Below are 14334 nucleotides of genomic sequence, written 5' to 3'. Positions count from 1 at the left end.
TCATTTTCGTGATGTATTATTATACAGTCAGTGCAATAAGTACTCGTACAGGAACCATTTATTTCAAATGGGTTGCTGTACGAATATTTCTTACACTGATTGTATACAGAAAATGGATATGAAAGCATCTACGCAAAACTATACCACGCGGGATAAATGTTGAATATGGATTTCTGTGAATAAATACACCTCGAATTTAATGCACATCGCAACGATTGTCGCCCAAAGGATCTTCCCCGATACATACAGACGTATCTTCGCAGTTCTCGTAGGTTTTTTTTTTATCTTTTCGTATATTTTATTTGGCCCTTGCATTTGAAGGCTTGATGCGCGTCATGGATTACCATAAATGAATAAACGCTGAATTTTAACGTCAGCGCACCGCCAATCGTACCGTCGACGTGTCAGCTTTCGTTGTTCCGCGATAAAGCTTTACATCTCCCTCGAATTTCAATTCGATTCGCTGTGCATCGTGGCGTTATTGTGAGTGGAGACTTGGCTGAAAATTGAAAATTGGAGAAGTGGTTCGAACTCCTCCAGGAAACGATCGGGAAGAATCACCGAAATGAGAATAATTTTGTAGGAACAAAGCGAAAGCTTGCTTTCTAGACAAACCCAAAAGGAAATTTAATTGGACTGTTACTAAAAATGTCACCGTTGAATCGAATAAACGTAACAAACGAATACATTGCCCATACTCGTTATTTATTATTGCAACAGGTTTCGCTCATTTCTGTATTGCGTTACATATTTGTTGCTTACACGAAGGTAGTCGTGAAATCGAGTATGGGAGAGTCATCGATTCATCGAATAGGCTGTATCGCGCGCTACAATTCCGTAAGCTATTGTTCTATATGGAAACTCTCTTGTTACTAATGAATATTCGCTATTTATCTTTGTTACTCTTCGTTATCTGTCACAGTTATTTATTTTACGGCGAAACAGTTTCCACTCTGAAATGCGAGCAATTTGTTCGAAACGTATGAAGTATTGTACATTATCTCCGCCATTTACGCTGTCTCTATAAAGTTACGTTATACACCGCGCGGACAGCTAATATTTTTTGTAAACGCGTGTTATACATCTAGAGTTTATAGTTTCGACGGAGAAGCAAATTCTCCGTGTCTTTGCTGCACGTTAGGTTCCCTCTGATGGTATTATACCTAGCTTGAAATTAAAAAAGTAACGATAACGTAAAACGGAACTTGCGGTCAAGAACGAACTGTGTACTATTATTTTACGTAAATTATTCTCGTTTTCTTCGTTGTTCAAAGTTAATTACGCTCCTCGCTAAACGCTGCGTCAGAATGCGCAAATTTTTATTCCTTCTTCTTTCTTTTGTGCCGAGGATGGTAAGAAGAAAGGAAGCAAACATACGTTTAGTATACGAGAATTTTAAATCTACTATATTTTGATACTGGAAGGAAAGAAAATTTCTGCAAGGAGGTGCAGTGTTTGCAAGCAGCGGTGCAATTAAATTTTTTTTTTTTTTTTTTTTTTTTTTTTGGTTATTCCAGTGACCGAGTTTTCTCGTTATTTCTGTAAAATTACGTTTATTTCTCCCATTTCTTTCATATTATCGTACGTTTGTTTCCTTTTTTTTAATTCAACAATTTTTTGCTAACTGAAATATACTACATTTACAGAGTGTGTAAATACTTTATGTATAATACGTATACATTCGTTCGATTTATAAATGTAAACCGTATTTTAGATTCTACTAAATAACGATGTGATACGAACGACAGTTTCTACGATTTATTTTGTCGTGTTAATAAAAAAGAAAATTTATAACGCGTCTCGCGATTGACTAGAGAAATCGAGGAAAGGATTAGGTCTTCGGAGGACGCGTATAAATCGTTTGTATCCGCTTACCGTTAGTTTCGGTGTCTTTAGTTTCTTGCGTGGTTGGCGAACTCGCTAAAACGACCGAGCCCGTCGTTAATAATTATCGTGGCGACCTAACCGAAAAGCCCCGCGGATTATGTCGGTATATTGCCAAGCTCGACACTAGCCAAGGGATTAAGACGCGCTAAATGACACTTTATCTTTATTGTTTTTAACGGAAGATGACTGCTACCGCGTATTTTGTAAATCGTGATCGAGTTACGTTGAAATTATCTATCCTGAATTTTAACCTCCTCGGAACTGGTGTACGTTGTACGTGGATTTTGGGATTTGAATGCGTGTTAATAGAATTGAATAGAATGGAATAAAAAAATGTCACCTCCATTCCAAGATTTTTTACACATAATAAATATCAGAATATAATATTTTTTCTATATAAACAATCGAAGAATATAGAGTAGTTACTTCAATATCCTGGTGTAATAAATTAGTTTTCATTATAACTTTCCGATATTGTCTGCGAAGAAGCGATTACCTCTTTACTTAGTACCTTCATTAAACGAATGGAAGTTAACTACGTGATTAACTTTTCATTACATTTAATCATCAAACTCGGACACGTCTTGTTGCGATAGCGGACGATGAGAAGCATAGTTAAACCTCCGTTTCGAAATGAAAAAATGTCCGGAATCGTTTCTAAAAGCTTGATGTAACAAACCAGGAAAGCCAGAGATATAATTTAAAAGTTGCAGCTTAATTAACGCGGCAAGTAACATGGTTTTTTCTCCCTGTGTCGTTTCAGGAGACAGAGATGATTATCTGACTGTGTCTCTGAAGGACGGCGGTGCCGCTGTGGGGATGACGTTGGCCAAAGGAAGATTAGATCTTCATATAAAGCCAACCAGAGTACGGTTCGACGATAATCAGTGGCACAAGATCATCGTGCACAGGAAGGTCCAGGAGGTAAGAGATCTGATCCATTTCGTTCTGTGTCACGGCAAACAATTAGTGTAAAATAACCAGGGCTGAATCGATAGATCTCAATCGTTCTAAGCAACCAATTTAGGTTACCAGGCATTTTAGAATAATATAGGCTCGATCGTATAATTAAAATTGTGACTTTTGTATTCCACGTAAACAAAGAATATTTCAGAATTTATTATTTTTAACACTCCGCGTGACGTAACGAAAATAACGTGATATAAATGTAAGTTAACTTTTGAGAATTTTTTGGACGAAAAATATGAAACGTAGAGATTCGTGTAAGATATTCAAATTGTATACGATTATTCAATTGCTTGTTTAAAGTATTTCGTGCAAATGTGTAGTATTAATATCGGACTGTTTCATTATTTTTAAATATTATGTTAACGATCAGAGAATTTTTATTAAAGATTATTGAATTGCTTGTTTAAAGTATTTCTTGCAAATGTGTAGTATTAATATCGGACTGTTTCATTATTTTTAAATATTATGTTAACGATCAGAGAATTTTTATTAAAGGTTATAACCTTGGCCTTCAGAAGTTCAGGCCGACCGTTTAGAATTATTTACGCGAGAAGGTTACATAAAATATCCAAATTTTATTCCTTAACCGGCCTGCTTGATTATAACGTCTCTTGAAAAGTGTGTAATTGGAACACTGCATACTTTAATTACTTTTAAATACCGCATCGATAGCACGAAAATATATTCAGTAATTAAGATACCCTGAATACCGGTTTAATTCATTTAAATTGTGCACTTACCTCAACATTTCGACCCACATTCAAGTTCTCTTCGAGACTATAAACGAGGTCGAGAAAAGCAAACTTCTGGATTACCTCTTAGACATATAATAAATCATACTAACAACATGGAAGATAGAATAAAAATTGAAAATGACGGCGTGGTTACGACTGAATTCGTTCCGCAAACAGCTTCATATTTTCTGCTTCACGACGAATAATTAGCGTAAAATAATCGGGGACGACTGGATCGACTGTTTGCAATCGTTCCGTACAAGCACAGCCGGTCGCCACTCCTATGTAATTTTATACATTCGACTTGGATACGCTTTTATCGTCAAAGAGCCCGTTCCTTTTCACATTTGCCCTCGTAAAGGGGGATGAATATTTTGAATCCTTCGACGTACGCGCCCAACCTTTACTTGTTTTATTCAGGAATGGGGGGGGGAGTAATAGGCTCCTCTTGCTCCCGTCGTTTATCGAACGACATTTTTTAATAATAAATCTCGCGATAAGTAGAGGGCTTAACGCGTTTGAAGAGCCAGGTGACTTTATCCTAGACTTTTAAGCAAAAGTAAGGAAAATTCGTATCTAGTATTACTAAAAATAATTTTAATTATTTATTTAAATTCATTAAATGATAAACAATTGTGTAGACGTTACTTATTCTTGTACTTTTATTATGTTTAAATACCGCACCAGCAATAGAAAAGTATATTCCTTAATTAGAGTTTGAAAAACTTTCGTTATTTTCGCTGGTATATCGGTAGTACAAAAGTATATTCATTAGAGTAGTTGGAACTAGTTTTATGCATCTGAAATTACGCAGTGTTCTCGTCACTTCGACCTATATTCGAGTCCACTTTAGATAAAAATTTTAGTTTCAGAATAAAATACGCGTTAACACAGATAGATTTCACTAATAAATAATCGTCCATTATTTTTATTCGTTATCCACGTTTCGAAATACAATCTTACTCGCCTCTGCCTACGAATAACGCTTCTCGAACTTTGGACTACCTTCGTCTGGGAAGCTTCCTTCCAACCACTATCGCAGCAATAAAAATCCAAATTACGCAAAAAGAAAAACGCGACGAAGGACGAAAACGGGCAAAGTAAATAGGAGCCAGAAATAAATTTGATTCAACAACTCACGGAGTATTTATAAACAGAGATACGAGCTTGGTTTACTGTTATTAATTCCCGATACTGTCGTTCCATGTTTGCAATTTGTTTAATCCAAAAGGCCTTCAATTTTAATCCTCGGTAATAAGTACTTGTAGTCTCACGAAACATTAATGGACGCCTCGTGAAGCATTAACGGCATCGTTGTTGTCGTATGTCGAATACATACCTCTTTGATCATCCCTTTAGGACGTCGTGGACCACGCGAAACTTGTTCCGTGTTTGCGCATAGAGAAAACAATGTCAACGGATGGCTCCGACGCCAGTTTAAGGGCTTGCGGGAATCGAAATATTTTCCGATAACTGTCGCGTTTCTTACGCGCGGTTACGTTGCCACTGGTAATTGAAAATACGTCAATACTTATCGCTGGCGAGCGCGCTCGTTAAATTTTATTGTAAACGGCCTTCTGCCTCGACGAGGACTTTATCGATACTGGCCAACCTCTGCACCTTTATCGAATGCAATCGTACGGCGGGAGAGTTACGTGTATGCATATTCCCACCTTTTCTTTTATATTTATGCCTGCTTTGCTTTCTCGTTTCCTCTCTTTTACGTTCAACGTCGAATTGAAGACAGTTCGGCGTGAATTAGCTTCGCGTATTTTCTGCTTGTCGATATTTTCGATAAACACGAAGGTTTTCCCAGGAAACATTTAACATTGACGTAGTAACACGTGGACAAGATTTTGGACGTAAACAGACATTTCTAGATCTGACGATGATCAAAGTTGAAATTTACAAACTTGCAACTTGTAACAAAAGAACGGAAAAGTAATTGTTTTCCTAAGTAAAAACGATAATGGTATTCGACTAATGAGTTCGTATTGAAATTGGGTAGCTGTAAGAAAATTTTGTGTACACAGAAATATTCTTTTTAGCGTTGTTCTCCTTTTTATTAATTAATAAATAATTAATTAATTCGAATACACTCGCTGTATAGTTTCCGATTTCACCAACCTAGACGATATTTTCTGTGGCCAATTGACAAGGCGATACACACGGTAGGAGTCGCAGAGAAATACGGCAAGAGTCATATTGGACATAACAGATGTCTGATCATAGACTGTCCACTACCACTGATTCCACGTATAACCGTTGCTCACGCTACTTCAGTGGTATTGGATGAAATTGCGTCTGACCATAGACCGTCCAGTGCCACTAGCGCAGTATCTGTATCTGGTCCTTTGGACCAGTGTTTCTCAATCAGAGGCCCCAGGTCATGTTTCTTAACAGATAGAGCATTTTGATTCCAAATGAGAAATCATCGAAAGTTCTTTCGTAGGTAATGCTCCCGAATTTGATGATAATTCGATGAATAACAAAGTATACAGTACTACGTTACAAGAATAAAAATTACGATAATTATTTGCACTGTTCAAATAAAATTCTAATGGAATATTAAAAGAAATCTTCGACAGAATATTGAAATAATATCGGAACAGTTATACTATTCTGTATATACTATACTTCTTCCACATTTACATACGCAAGTCCATCGTCAGTTGTGCTCTTTTCACTCACAAACAGTACATGAAACTAGCTTCCCAGCGTTCATTCACCATGGCAAAATAGCTGAGCAACTCCGAAGGGTAGTTTCATCCCTGGAGATGTAGCCATCAGCCGGATAAAGGAAACAAGTACGTTCCTGGCCTTCGCAACCCGAAAAGTTTCACCGAAAATCGGTTACCTTCCACCTCAGTCCCGTCACGAATCCCTCCTCCCCTCCAAATGCATCAAGAACGAAGAACACGAACGGCCCCGAGATATGTCTCCCGCGTTCCCGATCGTGCCAACGAATTTATCCCCGGCTATATTTACTTCTAATTCCTAGCTGGCGTCCAATTAAAATTCTTCAACGGCGCCCGCGGGACACGCGCGAAGGGACTCGATCGGAATTTAAACCGGCGAAATTACGTGTCCGTTGGCGGGAAACGAAAACGAAAACAGAAAACCGGGTATCGGATAACGCGTTCGCTTGAACTCGTGATCGGCGACGCGATAGGATCAATTCAAGGATCGTGAACGCGTGCTGGCGTTAAATCGATAACCTGTGTGTGGCGGTCGTGCGGTGTGCCTGTGACTCTCTCCTCTCCTCCTCCTCCTCCTCTCCTCTCCCCCCCCCCCTCTCCTCTAACCATCACTCTCTCACGTTCTCTCTGTCGCTCCGTCTCTCACTCTGCGATGGCAACGTGTAAATAATTGCATTACCTATCCTACGGCGCGTAATACGCGATGAATGCCGGTGTATACCCAGGACACACTAACGATATTGCCCTCGCGTCCGTTCGCCGATCTATTTGCTTCGGGACACAGCCAATGGAGAACGTACCTGCACCTGGCCTCTGCGTATTCGCGATTTTAGCACAGTTTATACCGAACCGGCCAAGCCGTTTTCGCCATCGATCGCCAGAAAGTTTATTCTTATCGCGACCGCGCAGTAGCCGGCCTAAATGACGTGCAATGGAAGACTGTAAAAGCAGTTCTACGCCATGAAACTATAATTTTGAGAACGGACACATAGTATCGTACACTATCATATTTTCAAAGGTGAGAGGCCACGTCTCAGTCGTAAATCACGCGAATACGCTAATAGAATCAGATAGATCGCGAAAATTATAGGAGAATCTGAATTTCTCCTGTCGCAGTCTCTTATTTAAACGAAATAACATCAATTTATATATCAACCTTGTCAATTCGTTACGTTAAATTTATAAAATAATTTACTAAATACTTTGTGCACGGTAATTCGAACAATTCGATTGAAACGCACTCGTAAGTTCTGAAAATGTCACCACGGGGTTTAATATCGATTCATGAAACCAATAACAGGTTCTTCGAGACTCCAAACGATCACTCTTTAAATCGAAATGTGAACGTCGAGTGACGCTACAGCCTCCAAGATATTCCGAGCAATTCCTAGTTAGAATTCGTAACGAAAGAGCATCGGTCTTTAACTGGTTAGAAAAATAGAAATATCTGAAAGATTTAGAAAGAAGCTGCTGAATTTTCAATTTGAAAATCTCGAGAAACGTCTTGAAACGCGTCTTCGGAGGTTAGAAGATTAATATTATATCGAACGTGATGTACGGTTTCAGCGTCGATCATCGACCCTTTCGAAAACTTCGTTCTTCTCGCGACCGCGTAGTAAATCACGTGGAAAATATGGTGCAGCTTAAATAGCCCACAATAGAGTCGCGGAGGAGTTGGTTATTGCTAAGAAACAGTGTATCGCAGAGGAACGTAGGAAATTTCGAGAATGGCAAGCACGATAGAGGTAAACGTTCTACTGTAACATCAACGTTAGGCAATCAAAGAGAGAACTTATAAGTGAACCTCTCTAAGGATCTTCCACTATTTAAATAAGCTTCTGCAAACTGATGGAGCTTGAAATTCTGAAAATACTGATACATAGCTTCGGGTGCTTTCAGTTAATAGTTTAGAAGATATTTCAGGTTAAAGTTTCGGGAGGTATTTGCCTGGTATATTACGAGAGCTCTTTGCAACAACCACGGTGTGGCGTATTCGAAAGATCGAGGAAGCAAAATTTAAATGTTGCAGAATCTACTTCTGAATTGATTAAAACGGTACTTGTAGGCTATTCGTCTTGAAATTAGTAGGCTCGTCTCTTTGAAATCGATCTTTGTTATCTTGTCGGTAATGCAGAACACGTAGTCGATTAAACAGGACGCTCTGTTGATAAATCATTCCACAAGTTTCGGGACCTACGTTATCCAGTCGTATCGACAGGATGCACTTGAATTTTCATTCGATGATAATAAATCGTTGAACCAAGCGTCGTTACCAATCTTTAATTACTGTAGATGTATCTTACAAATCAAGGAGGACATCTCAAGGAGCGCCTGATCGATTTAAACGCGAAATCTATAGAAACAACGCACCTTTAGAGTTCAGAAAACCTCGTTACCGTATTCGGTACTCGACGCGGCCGGAAACCGATCTTCGAACCGACACGACTGAGCGCGACAGCGACTCGAGCCGGACGCAATACGCGATCGCGACGAGGATCGGTTCGTTTCGGGAAAACAGTCGAACCCGTTCTTAATGCCAAATCGCTCGCGCTCGGGGAAATCAACCGTAGTGCCGTTACTGCGAACATTAGCCGGTCTGCATGGCATTGGCGACCTAATTCATGCGCAGGATACCTCCTTGCACATCCGCAGCCCTTAAATCGTTAGCGTGCGCCGTGCAGCGATGCATTCCCCGCGCGGCTATCTCCGATACAAGATAACGGATAGGCGGCTAGAAATAGATAGCCCCGGAGCCTCTTCTAAGATCCCACGCGGCAAATGAAACGCGATTATGTCCCCGTTTCCTTCCGCAAGATGGACGGCACTGCGATCGGTGTCGGGTTGGGATTCGCCAGGGACGCGGCGTGATTTAAGGCGATCATCGATTGCGTTCGATTTGTTATGCAGCTCTGAAGGGAGGCGGAATTTTAGTAGATGGTTTTCAAGCTTGAGAAACACGAGCTGTTATTTGGCATTGGTTAGTGCAGGGGGTGTTGTCTGATAAAGGAATATTACTCGTGTACAAGTACGTCGAAAAAGGGAGAGGATAGGGAGGATAGGAGTATATTTTCGTAGGAGACGTGGTTCACGAGATAATTTATTTTGAAAATCTTTCGAGCACTAAGAGTGCCTTTCGTATGTGAAAAACCTTGTATTTGAATCGAGTAAATGAAATGGTGTTACTGATGCTCAGAAATGTTAATTAGCGTTGGTTAAGTCTTGAAATCGATCCTTTGTGTAAAAAGATATGTTCAATCGATACTACGATGCGATCCAACGAGAAAAATGGTTGAAAATTTCCCTTAGTTACATTAACGGGCCCAGCACATCGAGAGTCGGAACAATTAATTACGGTTTAGTTCAAAATCTAGGGACAGGATTAGGTCCCGTCCAAGGGTGCAACAAAGTTCACCGAGTTTTCGAAGCCCGGTTAAGTCCCTCGAAAACCACCGAGTAGAAAGTTACACGAACCACGAACAAATCGCATGGCAAGGAGAATCCGTATAATGGATAGCATTACGTAGTCTTAGACTGCGGGCGAATCCTTAAATCGAAAATTGTATATCACAGCAAAGGTTCCGTTACGGTTACGCTTCGAAATTTACTGATTTTCAGTGGAAAAGTCTCTGTTTGGAAACTTTTCCACTGAAAATCAGTACATTTCGAAGCGTTGACACCCTGTAGATTAAACACGGAAGAGAGTCTTCATCTTACTCATCGACATCGTTAGTTTGCCGAACGAGTTTTTTCTTGAGTAATACTACGAGCAATTCGATATCATTTTTGTTCCATGAATGCAATATTTATTCATTCAACGTTTCGACCCACATCAAGCCCTCCAGGTTTGAGATTACTCTTGCGAAGGGCCTGATATCGGTCGAGAATCGAGACGCTGAATGAATAAATATTACATTCTGGGAAGACAAATTTGCATATTAATAACGGTTCATCTCTCCTCTGATTTTCTCTGATCTTTTCTTTTCTTCGATTTCCGTTTTAGGGATTAATTAAAATATATCATGCTGGTCCCTTTCTCTCTCGTTTATTTTTTACTAAAATTCGTGAAGAAAAATAATTTTCTAAGATCTTCATACACACCGAAACGACATTTACAAAAATATAGCATGGACATCTCTAGTATACCCTTCTCCTTTGATTTTATTATAATTCGTAAATAAACCTCGATTTCAACTTCATAGAATTACGTGAATATTGAAATAGCGTATGTATGAAAAGATATATGACCAGAATATCGATTAAGAATTCTTTTATCCAAGATTTTCGATCGACATAAGATCGCGCCAATTAGTTTTCGAAGAGCTCTTCAGCGTATTTTTAATTTTTTCGTTTAACGTTAGAGACGATGAAGTAAAAAAAAGAAAAAAAAAAGAAAAAAAAAAGAAAATATGAAGTTTCGCGCATCACCGCAAACTGTCTGTCGGACCGACCAGCGTGCCCGGAAGCCACGTTGAGAAACTTGGAACTTATCGCCGAAAGTTTGACAGTTTCAATCTAACCGGCCTCTGAATGTACGCAGGCAAGTTCACCGGTTCCTTCCTTGATAACTAGTTCACCACTTCCTCCTCGTTGACGTCCTCCGTCGTCTTTTCCATTACCTAGCGGTGGAAAGCGTGTATCGTGAATATCGACTACGGCAACAATATTCCAATTGACGAGAAATGGGAAGAGACGAGTGAAATTGATGGGCACGACTGAAATCTGATAACGAACTATTGTCGGCTGACTTGTATTTCACAGGAGTCGTTATTTTATTGTAATTAATAAATAACGTCGAGTACGTCTATCGTCGCATCTTTTTACATATTACTTTAGACGATTCGATGATACCATTTATGATATATTATTTTGAAAATATCCCCGCAACGAGCCCAGACATCAAATAAACAACAGCCTGTTCGAGATTCTTAATTGCCATTTCTCTAATCAGAAATTTAAACGTTGGTCTAGAGTCGCGCATACCATTCCGGCCAATTCCTGGACAGAATTTCTAATGAAAGAGCGCTGTTTGTCTCGCCACGGAATAGGTTGGTTAAACGTAAAATTATCGGCTTCTACGCGATGATCCTGGAAGATTTGATGTCGTTTAATGGCACACAGCGACCGCCAGCTATTATTAATAATTCGAGGTTCGTACGAACTGTTACGTCCAATCAACCGGCACTCGCGACGAAGTCAGCGCGTGTAGCATAGTCTAAAATGCAGTGGGCACGAGCGTGTGCGTGTTTCACGCGATAATCGTACTCGTTTCTTTTTCATTACACCACGGACCGCTATTAACGCGCATCGTGGAACGAAACCAGGAAAATAATCGCCTGCTCTTACGGACCATGCACGAATGTTTGCTTTAGCTTTATCTAATAAGCACCAATTACGGGACAGTTCGAGAGGTTTTTTTTTTTTCTGTGTCCCATTGCAACTCCAAATGCGCTCGTTAGCGATAGAGCCTAACCAATGGCGCTCATTAACCGACTAAGTACCGAATTATTCTTTCTTTCTTTAATCGGTACTGTATTCTTTACGTTTTATTTAATAATACTTCCTTTAATAAGTATTTTCCTTTCCTTTAGAAAGAATTTTTAATGTACATTTCAGCTTGACGAGAAACTCAATGGGAATTCTTATTCGACAAGAATTCGAATAAGAACGATAAAATAATTTCTTATTCAACGAAGATTCTTAATGTGAATTTTTACTTGACAAATATTTTAATATAAAATATCATGTAATATTATCTATCGTCAATATAATTAGATTCTCTATTTCCGTAGTTCTTTATATCGCTAAAGGTAATAACGAAAGAATCGTGAATGATTGATTAATTTAAAAAGAAGATCGAAGACACAGCAGTTCGGTAGCTGGAGGTTCGAACAATTTTATGTCATACACGCATGACATCGTATACCTTAATTCAAGAGGTAGGAATATCTTCGGCGAAGTCGCGGTATCCGGTGCGTGATTGTCGATTGGGCGTCGAGCTTTCGATCAAAGAGACGTGCATGGCTCTCGTTCGGCTATGTGAATAATCGAACGTCTTTTACATCAGCCACCAGTCGGTCCTTTATGATTGATGAAGCAACCGCTGCGACGTCGAGCGATTATATCGCGAATAACGTGACGCGTAAACGATCGGATATCATAGCGAACGAAAACGAACGGTTCTCGCTTGGCACAAAAGCCTCGCGACACGGTTATTTCCGTAGACGAGGTGTCTCCCTCGCGATAATTATACTTCAAGTTGCATAATGCAACGCGCGTAACGCGAGAAATGATCTCACCGTGATGCAACGGCTTTATTGTTGGGTAAATAATGCTTTCCATTCCGGATACGTTATTGATACCACGGTAAGAGGGTTGTTGCCGCGTTATTCTTCGCCACGACGGTGTTAACGTTCATGGAAAGGTGTTATTAGAATGTTTATTCCTGTTCCTTTCCAAGGGACGATGTTTACTGCTATACGACAGTCGATTCTTTGATTAAAAGAATTTACAGACTTCGCGCATACGCGAGAGTCGGATGGATTGGAAATCAAGTGACAGGATATCTCACGATTTCGTGTACACTTACACGTTACACCTTACATTTTACGAGTTTACTGTAACTATCGTCAGAAATTAATGTTCAGTTGGTCTAATATTTAGTTCGGTCGCTACACGCTCTTGGAGCGTGTCTTTGACTTGTCAGTTAACATTTGCATGGACGCAGAGATCTTTCAGCTGGTTTGATCCGACGCGTCGAAAGAATTCGAGAAGTCGTCTGCGTCGTAGAGAGTTTGAATGAAAGCTCGAGTGGATATTTCCCAGTCGTTCGCCTTTCAGCTCCTTCCGCGTCCTTTCCAGCCTCCCCAGACGCGTTTCTGCTCGACACGATGAATGGGAAGGCGAAAACGATTAAAGGAGCAGAGTGTACGCTCGATTACAAGCTGAAACGCGGTATCACCTAGTAAAAGTCACGTTTGAGGTATCGAAAGGAAGGACGGGGGAGGATTCTTCAACCCCTGATACGCGAATCTTATAATATTTAATCGCAAGAAAAAGAAATTATTTCTTTGCTAATTACGGAAAGTAATTCTACTGGGTAATTGTAGAGATCAAACTAAGAAGAAAGTTGAAAATAATGATACCGTGTCAGAGGCTTGTATTCGACTTATTAATTGCTGAAAATATACGAAAACAAATTTTTCATTAATTTCGTTAATTTTTGTCTGTATCAGGGAAGATAGAGAAATGATTTTGCATTACTTTTTCACGTAGAATGATATTTCCTTGAAGATTTGTTAAAGAAATTCTTTTACATTTGTATAGATAAAGAATGTGCATTAGAAAAGTCTAAATCTTCTTGATTTTGTTTCTATAAATCACAGTTTGAACGCACGTTTCATACGGCGCTAGGACTAAATCCCTGGAGACTTTGAAAAGCCTTCAAATCTCCAGGACACTGACGTAAGATTAATAACCGTCGATCATCCTGCAAAAGGGGCTGCAAGTAAAAATTGTGTACTCAAGTATTCATATTTCCTTTATCTGTAATAATATCAATCCCATTACTGTCTCCCATCAATTTTCACGCTTTATTTTCCCATCTTCCGCCCATTTCTCCTACATCAAAGTTCGCGTCAACTATTAATCCCATCATTCCATAACTAATACCACTTAAAATGTAAACTCCCCTAAATCTACATCAAAGCTCCTACCTCCAACGCCATTAATCCCCTCGCAGACGCCCTTAAATCCGTCCAAACATCTTCCTAGTGGCGCTAGCATTTTCTGCAGCAAGAAATCCATCGAACAATTTCCATCCCTTCGCGAAAGACAAACGCGAGCTCCACTTCAACTTCGATTTACGTCGTCGTTGCTCAACTCCCAACTTTTTACTGTGTTAAAACTATTCCAATTTCTTTTCGTCCAAGTATTGGTAGGCATTAAGTGCTCTTTTGAGAATATCCTTCTTCTCTTCCAAGAAAGAAACTGCTTTCTCCGATACCCTGAGATGGATTACCGAGGTATTAATAGTATGATCGATACCA

The 14334-nt window shown here is 39.6% G+C and overlaps 1 protein-coding gene across 5 annotated transcripts in view; it reads left to right on the top strand.

Moving 5' to 3' along the window:
- Positions 1-14334, top strand: part of LOC128888722 (neurexin-1) — a 400486-nt gene that overhangs the window by 189608 nt on the left and 196544 nt on the right. For all 5 annotated transcript variants that reach the window (XM_054145807.1, XM_054145804.1, XM_054145806.1 and 2 more), the window contains one exon: positions 2651-2811. In XM_054145807.1, the coding sequence (XP_054001782.1) occupies positions 2651-2811 (161 nt within the window). The remainder of the gene's footprint in view (positions 1-2650; positions 2812-14334) is intronic.

The sequence above is a fragment of the Hylaeus anthracinus genome, unplaced genomic scaffold, assembly GCF_026225885.1.
Source record: "Hylaeus anthracinus isolate JK02 unplaced genomic scaffold, UHH_iyHylAnth1.0_haploid 11994, whole genome shotgun sequence".
NCBI lineage: Eukaryota > Metazoa > Arthropoda > Insecta > Hymenoptera > Colletidae > Hylaeus > Hylaeus anthracinus.
This window is presented reverse-complemented; position numbering and strand designations above follow the sequence as displayed.